The sequence below is a fragment of the Dermacentor albipictus genome, chromosome 7, assembly GCF_038994185.2.
Source record: "Dermacentor albipictus isolate Rhodes 1998 colony chromosome 7, USDA_Dalb.pri_finalv2, whole genome shotgun sequence".
In the NCBI taxonomy this organism is placed as follows: domain Eukaryota; kingdom Metazoa; phylum Arthropoda; class Arachnida; order Ixodida; family Ixodidae; genus Dermacentor; species Dermacentor albipictus.
The window spans coordinates 131,352,641-131,375,316 of NC_091827.1; the positions used below are offsets into that span (position 1 = coordinate 131,352,641).

Below are 22,676 nucleotides of genomic sequence, written 5' to 3' on the forward strand. Positions count from 1 at the left end.
CGATTTTGACGACTTTCTACAAACGTACTGAGTTGTTACAGTAGGTCCTGCTGATTATTAATTGACACATCTAAGTGCTCTGCGTAAAGCGTGTAATTTATTATAAGGTTTTAAAAATGCACATCGCTGCCGGTCGCAGCACACTGCTCGGCGGAATTTTAAGCCGCCCCTACCCATATGACCGAGATAACCCATATGACGTCAGTGGGGCGAGCTATCCGATTGGCTGACCAGGGCGCGTGATCAATAATTTTTTCACCTTTATGGTAAACAAATGATGTTCGTAATAGTTGGAATGTTAGTTAATTTGTTTTTATAAAGAGAAAGTAACATAAGAGAATGCACAAGAAGAATTTTTCAGTTTGCTTAAGCACTTCCGGCACACAGCAAGGGTCGTCTGCTTGTGTTACAACGTACTCCGTCTTTGACGAGAGCTCCACCATCAGTGTCGGTTTGTCTTTTCCACGAGCGCTGTGATTCGACTTTGTGGCGTTGTGGACTGCAAACGTACGTAGCGACTGGCAGTATGTCAAGCTGAGACATCATGTCCCTCTGTAAGCCAGTAGACGAGCGGACTGGCTGCAGCGCATCGGACTGCCGCTATCCGATCGGCGCCAGGATTTGTGCGATTGCAGCCGTCACTTTACACCGGAAGATTACTAACGCAATAGCGTTTCGAGAGTCTGGTATTAGGGTAAACGCAAGCGCAAGGGAACAGGGCCTGGCCGTGTCCCCTTGCGTGTCGTTTCAGGTGATGAACACAAGCGCAAATGTGAATGGTCTGCACGGTGCAGCCACCTGGTTGCACAGAGCTCAGCCACACACAGTAGCAGCAACAAAATGTATTCTTCTTTGCTGCTAGTGTAAATTTTTTGCAGGAGTGTAATCGTTAACACGTTTTTGTAAATGTTTAAAATGTTTTACACTTGGTTACAGCAATATTAGCTATTTCTTTGGCTGGTTAAGCTCAGCGCCAACAGGTGGCTGGAACGTGGAGACCAATCAGGCAGCTCACGTACGTCTCCGCTAAAGTACCTTCATCAGCTTGAGTTTATGCCTCCACCGTTCCATCGAAATATTCAGGTAGTGTGCGATTACCGGAATACCAGACACGTTTGGCGCTACGACAGAATGCTCGCAACGCACGCTGCTTCGATAGCTCTCGCTTGGGGTCGACGGCCAAGCGGCTAGCGGAGAGGTCTCTCGCGGGCGGCGGCGAGCTCCAAAACAACCAGAAGTGGACGATGTGACGTTGCATCGTGACGCAGAACCAGTGAAGGCGGAGCTTAGCCCCTATCGCTCGGCGAAGAGTTGAGGAGGAAAAGCATGGCTAGGGAGGAGGGTAACTTACAATCGCTTGCAGCTCCATTACTACGTAACGCTTCATCTTAAATTGTGGTGTGAATGTTCTACTTAAGCTGTACCCTACGCGACTACAAAATTTGTCCGAACCGTTTCAGGGGCCCTTTAAGCATGATCTCGCCGCTATAGATGTATCCTTTAAGACTGAGCACTCTGTCGAAAAGAAAAGGTATGTTGCTAATACATAAGAAGCAAATGTAATAGCTGCAATCTCCTTTTTTACCTCCCTAAATGAAATGGGCGAGTTTAATTAATTATTTTTATTTTTGCATTGTTGTCGAAACGCCATTCTCTCCGAATTATAGAAGTCCTCTAAAGTTAAAGCATCGGTTATTTTGATAAAACTAATGCTATCTTTGCCAATAGTTGCTTGCATAGACAGATTATCTGATTTGGCAGACACAGTTTTTGCAAACAGGTAGATCCAGCAAAAAAATTGTATTTGTTTTATTTCACATTTAGGTATATATGGTTATATTAAAAATTGAGTGATGAATTCGGAGACAACATAATTTTGTTTGATTCTTCAAAAATGCTTGCATTTCGAGATATGCATCATCAGATTTGACACTCAGTAGAATAATTCCGCATCAATAGGTGAGAGTCTAGACACAGGCAAACAATTGATCTGACGTCCAATGAATGAAGCCGTTTACTGGTCGACTGTTTCGGTCGTGGTAGCAGGTTGTCACGGCAAGGTGGCCACCTTGCCGTGACAAACCTGCTACCACGACCGTACGATATAGCGAAGCCTAACCAGCGGTGCTTCATCGGTATCTAAAGCTCTTTGGTGACAAGTGGACCAATATCTCGGTAGCAGCCGTACGAATGTGAAATCACCCTGCCAACAAAAGTGGGGGATAGGTGACAAACTGAATGGCAGGAAAATTGTTCACGGCCGCCATGTCTGCGCTAATGTGTGCTTTGTGTTAGAAAAATCGAGCGAGACACCATACAGCGTCCGAAACTTGAGTCACCATTTTACATTGGTAGCACAGGAGAGGAGCGAGAGATCTGGCTCGGCACTAGCGCAATCGCTCGCTGCCTACTGAAATCGCTCGCTGCCTACTGAAAAGCGAGGCTGTCCCATTGCCTAAGCAACCTGCACAAGTTGAGCTGGAAAGTACTGTACATAGACAACTGCCCACGGAATAGGCAGCACAACGATCCAGGAATAATTGGAGGGATTTGACTTGGTCCACCATGGAGCTAATGCAGTCGCTTGTCTAAGCAACGCCACTTTTGATAGTGCGATAAAACCTTGCTCAAGCAACCTTTTCGGCGCAGAGTGGGAGCAGACTTCTTGCTGAAATGTAACAGGGTTCACCCCTTGGCGCAGCATAACTGCTGTGGTGAGTGTGTGGGACCGAAGGAGGAGGAGACAGGCACAACTCCACTGCAATAGCACCACACGAATCAACACCGCTCACTGGAAAACAGCACGCTCGGTGTTTTGATAACAATGGCTGATGATGGCATTGCGCCTGCAATTTGTTACAGGAATCAAGTAATGCACCCCAACATGGTACTAAACTGTTCAAAATGTCAGTACAGTGCAAAATTTCAGCAAAAATTAAGCCAGAGGTCTAAATGGAAGTGCAATGTGCTTGAAATGATGTGCGAACAGCATAACTAGATGAGAACTAGTTGGGAGCAAATATAAGAGAGACAACAAAGGATGCTGTGTTGGCTACCTAATTACTGGTACATTGCTAGGAGGGTGATTGCAAAAAGCTAAAGAGGGTACAAAAGAAAAGACAGAGAGAAACAATTCTAATCATACAAGGTCTTAAGACAGCACATAAATTATGCGATGCAGTCAACTCCCATTAATTGGATATCAGTTAGACTTTAAGCTTAATTGGCGAGAAAGGGTACAATGCTATGCAAGAAAAGCTCGTTTAGCTTGAATGTGAAAACGTAGGGTAATCGGACCCCACTGGTGCCTTAAAACACATCGGCATGACTTGTTTCGTCAAGCACTTGCATTATCTTTCAGAGGCTGACACTATTTCCACTGGTGGAGCCTGCTTGTTGCGTCACGAATGCCACCGGCTTTAGTCCTTCTCTTCTTGGCACACGTGGTGGTCATATTCTCGCCAATGTGAAAATCATTTACCTTTGTTTAAGCAATCATTTATTTATTAGCTACGCAGAGGTGCATCTCGTCCAAGTGTTCCTTGCTACTAGACATCCTGTAGGCAGTGCACGATGACACTCAACAAAACTGCTGGGATGCTAGATAAAAGATTGAGGCCTGCTCTTTGTGCTTTGCACCAGACTGCTTCTGCGGCTTTTGTGAACTACATTGTTTAGTGAATGTTACATGTACAAATGAAATGCTGCCATGTTGTGAGCGTTTAAGCAACTCGTGGTGTAATAAAAGAGAGAGAGGGATGCACGGTGCAGCATTTTCGATCAACTCGCTGGTTATGATTCAAATGTCGCTAATGCAGCTGCTGAATTTGTGGATCTTAAAAATACCAAAGCAGGCAGCAGACTTTGTTGGTGGATCTACTCCACCATGTAATATTCATTCCTGTAAGCTAAGCAAGCTCACACTTCTAGGATGACCCCAAAAAGCTTTGTCTCAATCCCCATCCCTGGCGACAAGCCACAGGGTACGGCAAAGGCGAGGACCACATCCAGAATATGGAACAAAGCTACATTTTCCAAATGCTTATTATTATGCCCAAACATGTTGTGGTAGTTGGCCTACCTGATGCAGCAAAGTGTTACACTTTTCATGTTACATGTACAAATGAAATGCTGCCATGTTGTGAGCGTTTAAGCAACTCGTGGTGTAATAAAAGAGAGAGAGGGATGCACGGTGCAGCATTTTCGATCAACTCGCTGGTTATGATTCAAATGTCGCTAATGCAGCTGCTGAATTTGTGGATCTTAAAAATACCAAAGCAGGCAGCAGACTTTGTTGGTGGATCTACTCCACCATGTAATATTCATTCCTGTAAGCTAAGCAAGCTCACACTTCTAGGATGACCCCAAAAAGCTTTGTCTCAATCCCCATCCCTGGCGACAAGCCACAGGGTACGGCAAAGGCGAGGACCACATCCAGAATATGGAACAAAGCTACATTTTCCAAATGCTTATTATTATGCCCAAACATGTTGTGGTAGTTGGCCTACCTGATGCAGCAAAGTGTTACACTTTTCATGTTACATGTACAAATGAAATGCTGCCATGTTGTGAGCGTTTAAGCAACTCGTGGTGTAATAAAAGAGAGAGAGGGATGCACGGTGCAGCATTTTCGATCAACTCGCTGGTTATGATTCAAATGTCGCTAATGCAGCTGCTGAATTTGTGGATCTTAAAAATACCAAAGCAGGCAGCAGACTTTGTTGGTGGATCTACTCCACCATGTAATATTCATTCCTGTAAGCTAAGCAAGCTCACACTTCTAGGATGACCCCAAAAAGCTTTGTCTCAATCCCCATCCCTGGCGACAAGCCACAGGGTACGGCAAAGGCGAGGACCACATCCAGAATATGGAACAAAGCTACATTTTCCAAATGCTTATTATTATGCCCAAACATGTTGTGGTAGTTGGCCTACCTGATGCAGCAAAGTGTTACACTTTTCATGTTACATGTACAAATGAAATGCTGCCATGTTGTGAGCGTTTAAGCAACTCGTGGTGTAATAAAAGAGAGAGAGGGATGCACGGTGCAGCATTTTCGATCAACTCGCTGGTTATGATTCAAATGTCGCTAATGCAGCTGCTGAATTTGTGGATCTTAAAAATACCAAAGCAGGCAGCAGACTTTGTTGGTGGATCTACTCCACCATGTAATATTCATTCCTGTAAGCTAAGCAAGCTCACACTTCTAGGATGACCCCAAAAAGCTTTGTCTCAATCCCCATCCCTGGCGACAAGCCACAGGGTACGGCAAAGGCGAGGACCACATCCAGAATATGGAACAAAGCTACATTTTCCAAATGCTTATTATTATGCCCAAACATGTTGTGGTAGTTGGCCTACCTGATGCAGCAAAGTGTTACACTTTTCCCTCCAGCCGGTATTTAGCAGATATACCACTGCTGTGTTTGGTACAGCAGTGCTTCTGGTTTCAAATGTTCACAATGCAATGTATTTGAAGAGTACAAAGAAGTTTTTCATCCCCTTTCATCATTAGTGAAACTCCAGAAGTAAACGGTGGGCTGCTGGATTTCATAGGCAAGTGCAAAGCACCATACCCGGATCATACCTTTAACTGGCAGGTCAACAATATTGTTGATCTCAATTAGTTTCTGGAAAAACACTTTTACATTTAATTTAGTATCTATTTGTGCAGCATGAAGAATAAATGAAGCAACAAAAAAATTCTAGGTCAAGTCTTTTATATCTAGCGTCAATCACCACTTGCGAGCTGTTGAAAGGCTGCTAACAAAAAAACCATTGCAAATATGATCCGTATGATTTTTCCAAGATTGCTTCAGTGGTATATACTACTGCTACCCATTTAAAACAAGTTTAGCCAATGTAAAATTTCATTGCAGTTGGCCTTTATTATTGAGGAGAAAGATTTATTTGCGCAGCTGTGACAAGTCAAGCAAGACTGCCTACACCCCACGAGGAAACTCGCCCAGGCAGCACTGTGGTTCTCCGGCTGCTGTGCCACCAGTTCAGTGGTAGGTCAAATGTGTGGCCACAACCACGACATGGTGACACAGCACTTGGCTCATTCCCTCAATCCATCGCGCCATTACTCCTGGACGACTTGTCGCCACACTCACATATGCACGGGGCAACATCTTGCTTTCAAATGCATCTCCTTGCTTGGTACGGCAAAACCTCATTAATTCGGATTCCACGCTTTCGGAAGAGATGTGAAAATTAACCTAATGCCAAATTATAGAGGGTACCAAGAAAGCAATAAAAAAATTCTTACTACATTAACATACTTTTATTTACTGAACGAATCAGCAAATCCTGTTTCTATTTCCACAAAAGCAGTGCAGAAGCTAGAATTCTCATCATCTTGTGACTGACTTTGCAGTGCACGTCCAAGACACACTTTGCACTACTGTGCGCATGTGTTTTTTTTTTTTTTTTTGCTCGTGGGCTGGTCACCAACAGATCGTGTTGTGGCAAAGCCAGTGCTCTTCATTCTCGAAAGCTTTCGCTAAGTTTGCGACATTGTGTACGCAAACATTGCACCGCGTCCAAAAGAAGCTACTGTTTGCCTCTGCATACCAAACCGTAGCCGCTATCGATGCGATACGCACTTCTGAAGGCACACGACCTAGCACGCACCGAGTCAAAATTGTAGTATAGTGTCGCCCCCTGTCAGATCTATGTGTCATCGCACATGTATGTTTTGTAGTTGTTTAGCTAGATGGCGCACACCCCTTCTGTCATGCGACGAGCATTCGACCAATCGGGAGGTGTCATCTGGCATGTGAAGTCTCTTTAAGAATAAACGGCCGTGGCTCGGCCGAGTGTTCGTTCCGGTTTTCATCGGGAGCAGTTCGCTTCGAGTCTCCTTCACTGCGCCGGCGCTAGCCGCGCGTTCGCTGGTCGGGGCCCCCCGCTTGCTTGCCGCTGTTGACACAACATCTTTTGGCGACGAAGATGGGATTCCTGCAACGGTTCCGACCAAAGCCCCGGGAAACCAACGAGCTTCGTAAGTGAAGCGTCCCTCCCGTGTCTGCACGGCCGGCAAACGTCGCCGACGCACTTGGTGTCGCGAGGCTTCCGAGCCTAGGCCTACTCGCCCCTCTGTTCTTCCGTGCCCCATTCCTGCGGCGAGCTCCGGCTTGCCTCCTGCACTGCCTCCTGCACGATACCCGGCATGGCTTTTACGGCGAACCTTCCCGTTTTTCTTGAAGTGCCCGGCCCACCGTTAATTCCCTGGTATTGCTGGAAAAAAATTTTTCAGGCCCACCTCGAAGCGGCCGGCGGTGGCGACTGGACGGACGCGCGACGAGCGTCCGCGCTCGTCAGCGCTCTCGGGCGTGAGGGACAACGGAAGCACTTTGCAGCCGAGGAGCAGGAAGCAGCAACGCAGATAACCAGCGCAGCGTCAGCTTCAAGCGAAGCAGCAAGGCAGTCGACCGGCGCAGCGTCAACGTCAAGTGATGCGGTCCCGCCAGCGTCAGAGTTTCCGAGACTCTTGCAGTGGCTTGACCGGCTGTTCGCCGCGTCAACAAACGTCCTGGCGGAACGGCATGAATTCACCAGTCGAAAGCAGTTCGAGGGACAAGGATTCCTGGAATTCGTGACCGCATTGAAGGAGAAGGCAGTACAGTGCAACTTCGGCACAACCTATGACGAACGCGTCCGAGACCAAATCATACATGGGGTAGCGAACGTCAGCGTTCGCGAAAAGTTGCTGGCTCATGGCGAAACCCTGTCCCAGGACAAGGCAGAAGAAATTGGATGCTCGTTAGAAGCCTTGCATCGAGCGAACCGCGCGTTCGACTCGGAGAAAATACAGAGAATTCAGGCATCTCAACTTGGCGTTCCGTCGACGAGCCAAGATGGCCGACTTCTTCCGGGGAGCCACCAAGATGGCCGACGTAGTCCGGGAGGCCATGAAGATGGCCGACTTCTTCCGAGAAGCCGCCAAGATGGCCGACTTCTTCCGAGAGGCCGCCAAGATGGCCGACTTCTTCCGAGAGGCCGCCAAGACGACGGACTTCTTCCGAGAAGCCGCCAAGAGGACGGGCTTCTTCCGAGAAGCCGCCAAGACGACGGACTTCTTCCGAGAAGCCACCAAGAGGGCCGACTTCTTCCGAGAAGCCGCCAAGAGGGCCGACATTTCGCACATGGCTCCTCCGGGAACCGTGGTGCATGCGATCGGTGTGGCAGCACGAAACATATTGCAACGGACAGGAATTGTCCAGCAAGGAACCAGCGGTGCAACGCCTGCCACACGTTGGGCCATTTTGCATCAGTATGCCGAAAAACCCGTACTGTTCAGCACGTCTCTTCCGCAGAGACGCTGTCTTCAACTTCCGCAGGACAGCCGTCTGCGTCTGTCTTGACGGTGAGCACTTTGGAAGCTAAAAGGGATTTCCAAGTTCCGGTCGTAGTTAACGGCGTCTCCATGCGACTGCTGGTGGATACGGGAGCGTCTGTCTCATTGATGACGGCCGAAGATATTGGAAAGCACTTTGGTCGACAGCTCAGACTGTCACAAACAACAGTGGACTTGAAAAATTTCTCCAAGCAACGCATCGACATTCAAGGCCTGTTTCAAGCCACTGTCCTGTTTTTTCAAAGGTCATGCTCCGTCACGTTCCACGTAACGACTACAGGAACATCACTGCTGGGTTTAGATGCCATGCAACGCTTGGGCATACAGATCGAAGGTACGTCGCTGACATGTCGTCTACCATCGCTTCCTTCAGTACAGAGCCCCACAGGTGTGCCTCCGGGTTATGATCACCTCTCCAGTGACGAGTTCGGTCTCGTCAACAACTTTGTGCACTGAATTCATCGGCAGCAAGATGCGAAGCCAGTATCTTCAAAGTTGCGCCGACTACCCCTGGCTCTCTGTGACCAGGTCACAAATGAATTGCGACGTCTCGCGGACTGCGACGTCATCGAGCGCGTCGAAGCTTCTGAGTGGGTGTCTCCACTCGTGGTGGTGCGCAAGAAGGATGGAACCATGCGGCTCTGTATAGATTCACGGAAACAGGACAGTCTTGTGTCTCAAGTTCAAGAAAGGGTCTTGCAGAAACAGTGGCAGACTAAACAGTACGTAGAAAAATGTAGAGGTGCTCAGGCAGCTCGTGTCAAGGTGGGAGACACCGTCAGAATAAGATTTAACAGGAAAGGAATTTTGAAGTACAGTAAACCTCGTAAAGTCAAGGCCCAGATAGGACCATCTACTTTTTTACTCAGTGATGGGAAGACGTGGCATGTGTCTAAGTTAACCCTAGTGATGAAGGATCCAACAGGTAGTACATTGTGTACAAGTGACAAAGATTTTTTGTACTCGTATTCAAACCTCGATAGTCATTTCGATGACTCGTCTGTAGTGACATCGTCTTCTCATAAGCAGCAGCTAAGTAGCTTGTCTGACTGTATCAATTCCGAGTCTACGCAGTCAGCAGTCGTCTATGATTCCGTGGGGGAATCGGTAGCCTCCCAGGACTTGTTGGGACGTCGAGAGGAGCTTCCTGGGCAACCCTCTCCAGCTTTGAGCAACAACCACATTCAATTGTCCAACCAGGGGGAGGGAAATAGTAGTGGGACGACTGGGTCATTAAAGTCGACCGATACGCGTCGCAACCCCCAAAGTTCTGAGGTACGCACGCGTCCTCATTGTGACAGAAAACGGCCTCCGTGGCTCGATGATTTTGTTTATGTAGTGTAGAGCGTATTGCTGTCTTCGAAATGCCATGGCTAGGGACCTCGCTGTAACATTTAGGACAGTCCACATGTTTCATTAACACAGGTATAATGTGTTCCTTGTTGCGGTGCAGTGAGTTTTGTGCCGTGTTCCTTGTCCGACTTTGTTTGAGTGACTGCCTGTGTTTTGGTGCCCAAGACTGGTGCGCGTGTATGTGAACTTGGGCGGGGACGAATTGAATTTGTTGTGGACTTAAGTGCGTGCTTTGTGTGCAACTGGTGCACGTGTGTGAACGTGGGGGGGAATGAACTGAAATCGCCTTTGGACTTAAGTGCGTGTCTTGTGTGCGCGATTCACTATGTTTACTTTGTTTCCAGGGGGGGATGATGTAGTATAGTGTCGCCCCCTGTCAGAGCTATGTGTCATCGCACATGTATGTTTCGTAGTTGTTTAGCTAGATGGCGCACCCCCCTTCTGTCATGCGACGAGCATTGGACCAATCAGGAGGTGTCATCTGGCGTGTGAAGCCTTTATTAGCAATAAACGGCCGTGGCTCAGCCGAGTCTTCGTTCCGGTTTTCATCGGGAGCAGTTCGCTCCGAGTCTCCTTCACTGCGCCGGCGCTAGCCGCGCGTTCGCTGGTCGGGGCCCCCCGCTTGCCTGCCGCTGCCGACACAACAAAAATGAAACTACTGTTTGCCGCAACCACTGTGCATGAAACTGCAACAGCTGCGAGAGCAACTGCGGCCGATTCAATGCGAGCATGGATGGCGACCATGCAGTTCTGAAGGCACGCAGCTCATGTGCACACCAAGTCAAAATGAAACTACTGTTTGCCACAACCGTTGTGGACAAAGCTGCAACCACTGTGGTTGCTATCGACGCAATCGTGGACGGCGATTACGTAATTTGAAGGCACGAGGTCAATGCGGTGTTATGCACTGCAGTGAACGCAAAACCAAAGGCTGCAAAGGCACAAATAGGCACGAAGCATTCTGGCGTTCCTGTGAACATACAATTTCCATATTCCACTGCTTTCCTTTGGTTCGACACCAACGCCCCTTTTGCTCTTTTGCATAGAAAATTTGTGGTGCTTCACGCTTGACAAGCTCGAAAAGTTATACAAATTAACCAGTGCGCGGCAAAACACACCTGAATTCACGAGTTTTATTCCATCAAGTAATACATACACCTGCCGGGACCAGCAGATGAGTCAAAATTATCAAATTTTTCACATTACTGAGGGTCGAATTAATGAGGTTTTACTGTAGTACAATGCAGCAGTTGCCCTGACAACCATGAGGCAGATTGCAGAAGCCATAGCAATTATAATGGGCCCCCACCCAGTGTGTCAGGGGTTTAGTGGACTCAATAGCTCTGCATCCGACAGTTACCCATGTTACCCAAGTTACCCAAGTTTGACCCCTGAAAGCATGGCATAAAGCATTACACCGATTACAAATAATGTGCTCTGCAATCAAAACGGAGACGAGAGCAAAGTTGAAAGGAAAGCTGGTGCCCCAAAAAAGGCTGAAAATGCCCCACAATTATGCGTGGCATTTTCGTCCCCACTGGACAAGTGGAGCTCCAGCCAGAGTTGAAGCGACCAGCAGGGACGAACCCACCTTGACAACACCCCCCGTGTATTGTGCAATGGATGCGTCCGGCTCCATCCTGGGGTCCAGAATTAACTCCGGGTTCTCCTGCCAGATAGGCACCTGCTCCACAAAGTACCTGCACATCATAATACACTGATGTCAGGGGCCCACCAAACACTTTCAGCTATTCTCTTGGCACACACGAATCGTGAACACACACACCTCAAGCTCTGTAGTGTGCACATTGAAGGTAACATACAGAGATGCCACCCCCATGTGGCACATGCTGTAGTGATAACAATGGACAGCTGCAAAAACAATGCATGCACTTAAAAGCAACTGATCACCTTCAAAGATGTCAGTGTCATCTGCTTCTTGAGAACACACAGAATAGAACAAACTGGCCAGCAAAATATAACAGAACCTCATTGGTACGATCCTGTTACATACGATTTCCTGGCGGCAACATGCGTGATATAAAAAATGACTCGTGCAGTTAAGATTATTTTCTACTGGATAATACATTGCTGGAAAACACTATCTTTTGGCATCAACTTGCAGTACACCATCAAACTGTGATTGTGTGATACATTTTCCGGCCGCAAGAACCCATATGAACAGGAAGAGGCGCAAGCTGCGCACAATCGAGCTGCCACAGCAGCTTCCCTGCCGTACTCGCCCGCCCGTGCCACCATACACTCAGTTTCCTCTTCCAGTGAACCTCTGCACAGGCCATCGCACTTTAAACACAGCCAACCCTATTCAGGTAAGCATTTTCCCCTACCTGTTTCCCAGTGCATGTCACATAGTGCTATTGGAAGCATACTGCATGCTTTTAATTGCCAATAACCCAAGTGAGCGCTACGTTTCACTCTGGCAGCATTGTATTCCACTGCCGATCACCAGCTTTGTTTCATTTCGGTTTCCCATCAGCTTCATAAAACACTACACAATTGGAAAACAATAAAGCACATCCTGGTTCATTCGGGCCCCACTAGCTCTATGCACGTTGGTGCATTGGGTTGCAATGATTCTCGTAGAAAGGGCACATCAATGTTTCCGGCCAAAATGCCCAACATGAATAAGTTGCCGACCCAGGCCGAATTTGAGGAGCGTCAACATGTGCTTGCCGAAGCTGCAGAAACAACAATGCGTGCTGCCAGACCCAAGAGCTCGGTGCACGTCTGTCGGGGCCTTGTGCTGCAACAATTAATGCAACAATTTGCATTACGTAGATGTTAACTACAGCGCAGTGTGCGAAAGCTTTTAGTGACTACGGGTAGTTTGTTTTCCCGGATGAGTAAGTACATATTCGGGTATGTTTTAGGTATATATTGAGTAAGAGCGAGTAAGCGTCTTCTCAGAAGACATTAAGGACCTATTTTAGAACACGTGTGGCGTTTGTGTAGACAGCTTTCAGAATTGCAGCAAGGTGTGAGACTGGGCTAGTTGGTATTCCACGCTGATGTAACCAGCACGAGAGTGGACACAGGACACTAGTAAGGCGACAAGGACAAGCGCTGACTTCCAACTGGCGTTTATTACAACAAGGCCATGCATATATAAGCTCCCGCACTTGATCACAATCAGATACAATTACGGAAGTTAACATGGTCACCACAAATTAACAAGAGCGCGCCACGGCCTAAGGCGGCCTCCCACGTACAGACCCCAGATAAGCAAATTCTTTAACAGTCAACGCTATGGATGGTTTGCTAACAAAGTTGCCTTCTGCAATAGCCACGGCCTCAATGATGAGTCTTGTGTTTTCATGCACATTTCTTGCTAGTATTTCTGTTTTTTCAAATAGTGGCACACATTTACATTGGGAGCAATGCATTCTGAAGAAGCCCTCTCTCCCTTTTTGCACTTTCTGATTATGCTCTTGCAACTTCATGTTTAGGCACCTTCCCATCTGTCCCACATAGCGCTACCTGCAGGAAAGAGGTATGCTACACACTACTCCTCTTGCGCAATCAACGAAACCCTTTCTGTGCACAATGTTGCATGATTTTGATTGTCTGCTGACAGGGCTGGTTCTGGCACCTAACTGAGATAGCTGGTGGGGCGAAGAAAAAACGACGGAAACTCCCACTCTTTGGCTTATTTTCTTTAGTTTAAGCGAGATAGCGTGAATTTATGGACGACCGCTGGATTCCTGCAAACGGTACCACGTGGGTCGGGATGTGCATCACAAAATTGCAACTTCTTATGCAGCGTCTCTGAAATGGAAACAATAAGGTAGTTGAGACAGTCAACAGCCTTCAAACTATCTGCAACCTGAACCTCTCTTGTACTGAGTGGTAACAAGATTTCAGAAAAGCATTTTTCAAGCAAGCCTGAACAATGCTGCATTGGACCAATTTACTATGGGCTGATGCAAAAGGCAGCAGGGGTTGTTTTAGCATGGGGCTCACATTTCCATCAGACATGTTCGCCTAAAAAGGACCACCTCAAATCAACAAACTTTAAGGCACCATTCTCAGGATGTTCGTGCATGAGAGTGAGTGGTTCCAGGCATTCGATAAGCAGCGCCTCTGTCTGCTGGAGGGAAGAATCAAAGCCGACATTATTACAGTCTAATGGAATAAGGTAATCATTGGCAAACCAAAAACATTTTACTACATGTGTAAAAAATAAAAGAACTTCAGCCTTCTTATCTAAATATGGTAATAACAGATCGCTCAGAATAGGGGCAATACATGAACCGATACACATGCCACTGTTTTGCAGATAAACTTTTCCGTTCCATTCAGCGAAAGTGGAGTTAAGGTAAATTGTTAGAACATCAAGAAAACTGTTGACTGTGACGGCATACTCATTCTGGAATGGCACAGCTCCAAATTCGAAAATGGATTCTTCATCGACGCCCGCAAGCGCGTGATGTGGAATATGGAATCGTACAAATTTCTGATATTGACATGTGAACTCGTTTATCTTATACGGGTGAGCGCTTTTACCGTCTAAGAAATGTTATCGTTCAGCGCAGGATGGGTGCACATGTATTGGCAGTTTCTAGAATGTTATCGATGCTTCAATCCGCTGTCTGTTGTCGCCAAACCTTGTTTAATCTGATTGCACGCATGCGCGACGCGAACGGCACAGAACTTTGTGGAAGCCACGCGGGTCTCAGCGATTACCCTGGAACATTCAACGACTTCTATAAAAGCCGACGCGCTTGACTCGCTGATCAGATTTTGACGACTGCCGACTGTGTTCACCGTTGTCGCCGTTCTTTAAGTGTAGCCTGTTTTTGTGGCCACAGGTTCGCCCAATAAAAGTTAGTTTCATCTTTCACAGTATTGCTACTGTGTTCTTCAAACGTCACTCCATGTGCCAATATCGACAGAGAAACCTTTATACCAACTGATTTAATGATTCAAAGGATGGAACATAGGGTGTAAATTTTATGCGCATGCAAGACACAGATGTTGTGGCAGTGCTAGTTTATCTAGTGACACGTGCACTTCTTTATCTTTATCGGGCGACCACTTCTCACTGCCTAAAAATGTTATCGCACAGCGCAGGACGCGCCTGCATGTAAAAGAAGTTTCTGGAATGTTATCGATGGTTCTTTCACCGCAACTTGTGTAATCTGATTGCATGTATGCGTGACGCGAATAGTGTAGAACTTTGTGGAAGACACGCGGGTCCCAGCGGTTACTCTGGAACATTCGACGACTGATCTATAAAAGCCGACACGCCTGACCCGCTGATCAGATTTTCGACGATCGCCGACCGTGTTCGCCGCTATCGTTGTGCTATAAGTGTAGCCTGTTCTTGTGGGCACAGGTTTGCACAATAAAAGTTAGTTTTGCCTTTCACAGTATTGCTACTGTGTTCATACGTTTCTCCACCTGACATCTGGTGGAGGTGCTTTTCGTTCGGGTACCGAACGCACCCGACAAGCCATAATCGAAGCCCGGACCGCAAAAAGAACAACGTAGTCCCGGACCATCGAGCAAGCTGCCATCTTCAACAGCTGCCCCCGGAGCACGGACTCCTACCTGAGATGACCAAGAAGATTGTGGCCAAGGCAAATACAATGGCAGCCCCAGTGTCACCCATCATATTTCAACAGCCCAGAGAGCCCCCTACCTTCCATGGAGCTACATCGGAGGATCTGGAAACCTGGCTCGAAACCTTCGAAAGGATCTCGACCTTCAACGACTGGACCTCTGAGGATAAGCTACGACACGTGTACTTCACCTTGGAAGATGCAGTGAGGACTTGGTTCGAGAACCGGGAGTCCACCCTTGCAACATGGGACCTGTTCCGCAGTAACTTCCTGAGGACGTTTAGGAGCATTGTCCATAAGGAAAGGGCCGAAGTTCTGCTGGAAATCCGATGCCAACTACCCAATGAGACCATCACCATGTTCACGGAAGAGATGACCCGTCTTTTCCAGCACGCTGACCCGGAAATGTCCGAAGAGAAAAAAGTGCGTTTCTTGATGTGAGGCATAAAGAAAGAACTTTTCGCCGGACTGATCCGAAACCCACCGAAGACCGTAGCCGAGTCCTTGACAGAGGCAACGACGATTGACAAAACTTTAGAAATGCACACTAGGCAACATAACCACCAAGTGCTCACGCCTCAGTGCGCCATCCAAGCACTGGGCTCCAGTGATCTCCAAGAGACTATCAGGGCCATTGTGTTCGAAGAACTGTGCAAGATCTTGCCTTCGTCGCCGCCTGAAGTGGCCTCGATCGCTGACATCGTGAAAGATGAGGTTCAGCAATTGTTTGGAGTTCCTGAGGTGCAACCTCAATTACCGCAGCCCCAGCCAGAAGTGATGACCTACGCCGCTGTCACACGCTGTCAAGGTCCGCCTCTGCGACTGCGCCGGGGCCCTCTAACACCGCAATTTCGTCGTCCGCCGCAGCCAGCACGCCCACTTGTCGCCCAGCGCACCTACGGGAGGATGACGGACATTTGGCGCGCCCCCGAAGCCCGCCCGGTCTGCTACCACTGCGATGAAGCCGGCCATGTGTACCGCCGATGCCCATACCGCGACCTGGGATTGCGAAGCTTCGCCGTCAACGCAGCGCGCCGAGGGAAGGTGAACGCCCTCGTGACATCGCCGCTACTCAGTGAAGCCCTCAACGACCGTCCCGTTCGCCGTCACCAGGCTGCTACCTGTTGCCGCAGCGCCGTCCATACACTGGCCAAGCCCGGGGCTGGTCCGTGAGCCCATATCCGGAAAACTAAAAGCAGCAACCGATGGAGGTGCGGTTGCTGTTCGTCGAACTGATGAAGATCCTCCGCCACCTACGAAGACTACGAAGAGACTACCTTGACGGCATATGGTCGCACTGCTGTCCCGACAAAGTCTGGAAGCAAAGAATATGCAGACGAAAGACTACCTGACGACGCCACGTACCAGCCACAGGTCAAGGCGACGCAGTCGTGATCCAACGCGACTCAGATCGCCCCCAATTCTCGACCACTTTGACGTGTCCGCTACTATGGAGGTTCGCACCGATGCCAGCGGCCATGGTATCGGCGCTGTTTTGGCACAACGACAGCATGGTTGCCACTGTGTCATCTTCTTTCACCAGCTGAGCACAATTACTCGCTTACTGAACGTGAATGTGTTGCCCTTGTTTGAGCAGTAAGTAAATTTCACCCCTACCTCTATGGACAGCCTTTCACGGTTATCACCATGCCCTATGCTGGCTTTCGTCTTTAAAAGATCCAGCTGGACGTCTCGGTCGGTGGGCTATATGGCTCCAAGAGTATTCTTACACAGTGGTGTATAAGACAGGCCGACTCCATGAGGACGCTAATTGCTTGTCACATCATCCAGTGGACCCACCAGACCAGCCTGAGACCAGTGAGTCAAGTTACGTCCTCGCGCTTGCCATGTTTTGCGACATCGCCGATGAGCAGCGACGCGAATGATGTGAGAGACATCATTCTCAGCCTGGCAGACCTGACAAGTTCCTCCTCTTTGCGTATGTTTGTGCTGCAAGATGGCATATTGTACCGTTACAATAGGTGCCCTGATGACCCTGTACTGCTCCTGGTCGTTACCAAGCATATGCGTGAGACTGTGCTCGCACAGTGGCATGATGTCCCAACCATTGGTCATCTGGGAGTCTCAAAGACATATGACCACGTTCGACGTTGTTTCTTTTCGCCCGGTATTTACTGTTCCATTTGCTGTTATGTCGGCTCCTGTAAATCTTGTCAGCACCGCAAAAAAACAGCAGCTGTACCAGCTGGCTGTTTTCAGCCCATTTAAATACCATCTGCACCATTCTTTCGAGTTGGTCTTGGCTCCTTGGCTCTTTTCCTCTATCAATAGTGGGAACACGTCGATAGCAGTTTCTGCAGACTACACCACCCAATATGCGATCACGCAGGCTCTCCCTACCAGTTGTGCAACTGACGTGGCTGACTTCCTTGTCGACGCAGTCATACTTCACCACGGCGCTCCCCAACAACTCCTTACCAACCGGAGTCGCTACTTTCTCTCACAGGTTGTCAGGACATCTTGCACACCTGAACTACAAAGCACAAGTTTACAATGGCGTATCACCCTCAGACCAACGGCCTCACAGAGCGGCTAAATAGTTTAGAACTATCACAGAAATGCTCGCTATGCACGTCTCCACCGGCCACCGTGACTGGGATGCCACTCTGCTGTTTGTCAGATTCACCCACAATACGTCATGCCATGATTCTGCTGGTTTCTCTCCATTTTTTCTCTTGTATGAACGAGACACTATGCAACCCCATTTGAAACGGTCCTCCCAGCCATTCTCGATAAAACATCAGACTATGTCCGAGATGCCATATCGTGAGCGACCAAAGCACGTGAGATCACTTGTCTGCATCTGACCTCTTCTCGAGAAAAGCAACGACGGATTATGGTGCTTGTCACGGCGATACCCACTTTAACCCTTGTGACATTGTGCTTCTTTGGAAACCAGCACAGCGAGTTGGTCTTTGTGAGAAGCTGATTTCAGCCTACTCAGGCCCATACCACGTCTTGCGTCAAATGACAGACGTGCCCCACGAGTTACAACCTTTCGATACCTCCATACTGCGATCCTCCTCTGATATCGTTCACACTGCCAAACTGAAGCGATATCACTCACACCTACCAAGCGCCAGGACAGCGCCTTTGCCGCCATGTGTTATGCTACAAGGCGCTGCACGAGCAAATGATGACGAGAGGACTGACAAAGACGATGACCGCCGATAGTCGTACACATGGGCTCCATCTTGTGTGCCTGTCTTCTGCCCTTCTTTGGAGGAATTTCGAGAACCTTAAGCGTGATCTCACCACTATAAATGTATCGTTTAAGACGGAGCACTCTATCGAAAAGAAAACGTATGTTGCTAATACATAAGAAGCAAATGTAATAGCCGCAATCTCCTTCTTTACCTCCCTAAATGGAATGGGTGAGTGTTATTTATTTACTTATTTTTGCATTGTTCTCGAAACACCATTCTCTCTGAATTATAGAAGTCCTCTAAAGTTAAAGCATCGGTTATTTTGATAAAACCAATGCTATCTATGCCAATAGTTGATTGCATATGCAGCTTATCTGATATGGCAGACACAGTTTTTGCAAACAGGTAGATCTAGCAAAAAAATTGTATTTGTTTTATTTCACATTTACGTATATATGCTTATATTAAAGATTGAGTGATCAATTCGGAGACAACTTAATTTTGTTTGGTTCTCCAATAATGCTTGCGTTTCGAGATATACATCATCAGATTTCACACTCAGTAGAATAATTTCGCATTCATAGGTGAGAGTCTAGACACAGGCACATGACTCATCTCATGTCCAATCAATGAAGCAATTTACTGGTCCGACTGTATCGGAGGCCATCTTGCTGCAACAAGCTGCTACCACGACCATACGATACAGAGAGACCAAACCAGTGGTGCTTTATCGGTATCTAAAGCTCTTTGGTGACGAGTGGACCAATATCTCAGTAGCAGCCGTACGAATGTGAAATCACCCTGCCAACAAAAGTGGGGGATAGGCGACAAATTGCCAGGACAGCACCTTCGCCGCCGGGGGTCAATGAGGCGCTGCAGGAGCGAACGATGATGGGAGGACTGACGAGGATGACGATTGCCAATAGTCGTGTGCACAAGCTCCATCTTGTAGGCCTGTCTCTTGTAAATATATTGTTACAAAAGCAGTCTTCTCGTGGTCGAGATCGTCCACAACAATCTGCCAGCAGCAATCTGTCAAGTGTCTTTTCTCCAAGAAATATATATACATATATATACTTTTTGTAGGACTGCAGCGGTGGCGTAGAGGTAGAGCATCCGCCTCGCGTGCAAGAGGACCGTGGTTCAAATCCCGGTGCCGCGCAATTTTCCACCGGATATAAAAAAAAACAACTCCGCGTGTTGATAAAATTGCACAAACAGGCCTGGAGTGCGGCCTGATCCCGGTGACCAAAACCGGTAACGCACTCCCTCACCAGAGCAGGATTAGCGACCCTGGTGCAATACTTGGCCACAACCTCCCATATGAACACAACAATCAAACCCCGGTCCTCAGTCCCCAGCAGCTGTGAAGCAACTGACCACGGCGGCGGTCAGACCTGCAATGCAGCAGAGGGCGCTAAGAATCTTGGATCCGGACAGGCCGCCATTGGAATCTGAACCTGGCAACGTTTAACGCTAGAACGTTATCTAGTGAGGCGAGTCTAGCAGTGCTATTGGAGGAATTAGAGGGCAGTAAATGGGATATAATAGGGCTCAGTGAAGTTAGGAGGACAAATGAATCATATACAGTGCTAAAAAGCGGGCACGTCCTGTGCTACCGGGGCTTAGCGGAAAGGCGAGAACTAGGAGTCGGATTCCTGATTAATAAGAATATAGCTAGTAACGTACAGGAATCCTATAGCAATAACAAGAGGGTGGCAGGTCTTGTTGTGAACCTTAATAAGAGGTACAAAATTGTACAGGTGTTCGCCCCTACATCCAGTCACGATGGCGAGGAAGTCAAAAGCTTCTATGAAGACACGGAATCGGCGATGGAAAAGGTAAAAACAAAATACCCTATAATGATGGGCGACTTCAATGCCAAGGCTCTCAGGAACGGAGGAAGCCTAAAAACAGTGAAGAAGAAACTAGGAATAGGCAAGAATCAGATGTGTGCGTTAAGAGACAAAGCCGGCAATATCGTTACTAATATGGATGAGATAGTTCAAGTGGCTGAGGAGTTCTAGAGATTTATACAGTACCAGTGGCACCCACGACGATAGTACAAGAGAGAATAGCCTAGAGGAATTCGAAATCCCACAGGTAACACCAGAAGAAGTAAAGAAAGCCTTAGGAGCTATGCAAAGGGGGAAGGCAGCTGGGGAGGATCAGGTAACAGCAGATTTGTTGAAGGATGGTGGTCAGATTGTTTTAGAGAAACTGGCCACCCTGTATACGCAATGCCTCATCACCTCGAGCGTACCGGAATCTTGGAAGAACGCTAACATAATCCTAATCCATAAGAAAGGGGATGCCAAAGACGTGAAAAATTATAGACCGATCAGCTTAGTGCTTGTCGCCTACAAAGCACTTACTAAGGTAATTGCGAATAGAATCAGGAACCCCTAAGGCTTCCGTCAACCAAAGGATCAGGCAGGATTTCGTAAAGGCTACTCAACAGTATACCATTTTCACACTATCAATCAGGTGATAGAGAAATGCATGGAATATAACCAACCCTTATATATAGCTTTCATTGATTACGAGAAAGCGTTTGATTCTGTCGAAACCTTAGCAGTCATGGAGGCATTACGGAACCAGGGTGTAGATGAGACGTATGTAAAAATACTGAAAGATATCTATAGCGGCTCCACAGCCACCATAGCCCTCCATTAGGAAAGCAACAAAATCCCAATAAAGAAAGGCGTCAGGCAGGGAGATACGATCTCTCCAATGCTATTCACAGCGTGTTTCCAGGAGGTATTCAGAGACCTGGATTGGGAAGAATTAGGGATAAGAGTTTATGGAGAATACCTTAGTAACTTGAGATTCGCTGATGATATTGTCTTGCTTAGTAACTCAGGGGACCAACTGCAATGCATGCTCACTGACCTGGAGAGGCAAAAGCAGAAGGGTGGGTCTAAAAATTTATCTGCAGAAAACTAAAGTAATGTTTAACAGTCTCGGAAGAAGACAGCAATTTACAATAGTCAGCAAGGCACTGGAAGTCGTAAGGGAATACACCTACTTAGGGCAGGTAGTGACGGCGCATCCGGATCATGAGACGGAAATAATCGGAAGAATAAGAATGGGCTGGGGTGCATTTGGCAGGCATTCCCAGATCATGAACAGCAGGTTGCCATTATTCCTCAAGAGAAAAGTATATAATAGCTGTGTCTTACCAGTACTCACCTACGGGGCAGAAACCTGGAGGCTTACGAAAAAAGTTCTACTCAAATTGAGGACGACGCAACGAGCTATGGAAAGAAGAATGGTAAGTGTAACGTTAAGGGATAAGAAAGGAGCAGATTGGGTGAGGGAACAAACGCGAGTAAATGATATCTTAGTTGAAATCAAGAAAAAGAAATGGGCATGGGCAGGATATGTAATGAGGAGGGAAGATAACCGATGGTCATTAAGTGTTACGGACTGGATTCCAAGGGAAGGGAAGCGTAGCAGGGGGCGGCAGAAAGTTAGATGGGCGGATGAGGCTAAGAAGTTTGCAGGGGCAACATGGCCACAATTAGTACATGACCGGGGTAGTTGGAGAAATATGGGAGAGGCCTTTGCCCTGCAGTGGGCATAATTAGGCTGATGATGACGATGATAATATACTTTTTTGTTTTTTTGCATAGGAGTTGCTATACATTGCAAGTCAAAATACAATAAAGAGTGTTTGTTAGCCAGCGCTGTATACGTCGTCTCTGCTTTCATACTGTCCATTGCGCGATTTTTATCCCCTTTGTAATATTAGCTATGATCACGCAACTTCTCCAAAAAGCATGAACCATAAACAAATCTAAAGACTTATCACAGACCACTCCTGCAGGTTCTCTTGCACGCCCATGTTTCAGAAAACCATTGTCTTTAGGAGGCTTGCAATGCAGAATAGCAAAAAGCTATGAAGCTTTTTATAATCTAGCTATGAACTCCAACTTGCTATGAACTAGCACAAGATTAAAAGCTCAAAATATGTTAGTACCATGAAACTTTGTCACAACGAAGTTGAATTCAGCTTAAATATACTTTCCTAGCATTCAAAATGGCAACTGTGGTATTGACCGAAGGTGGAAGTCAGACTCCAGCCGTGCTGAAGTAAAAAGCCGTTAACATATACAACCAATATATACAATGAAGAACAGAAGCGCCCCCTAGGCAATAAAGAACTGAAATGAATAACGAAACTGAATATAACATACTCCCTCCTTTCC

At 47.4% G+C, this 22,676-nt stretch overlaps 1 protein-coding gene across 6 annotated transcripts in view; it reads right to left on the reverse strand.

Annotated features, from left to right (window-relative positions):
• Positions 1-22,676, reverse strand: part of LOC139048163 (mitochondrial-processing peptidase subunit alpha) — a 364,881-nt gene that overhangs the window by 242,309 nt on the left and 99,896 nt on the right. For all 6 annotated transcript variants that reach the window (XM_070522712.1, XM_070522716.1, XM_070522715.1 and 3 more), the window contains exon 8: positions 11,308-11,416. In XM_070522712.1, the coding sequence (XP_070378813.1) occupies positions 11,308-11,416 (109 nt within the window). The remainder of the gene's footprint in view (positions 1-11,307; positions 11,417-22,676) is intronic.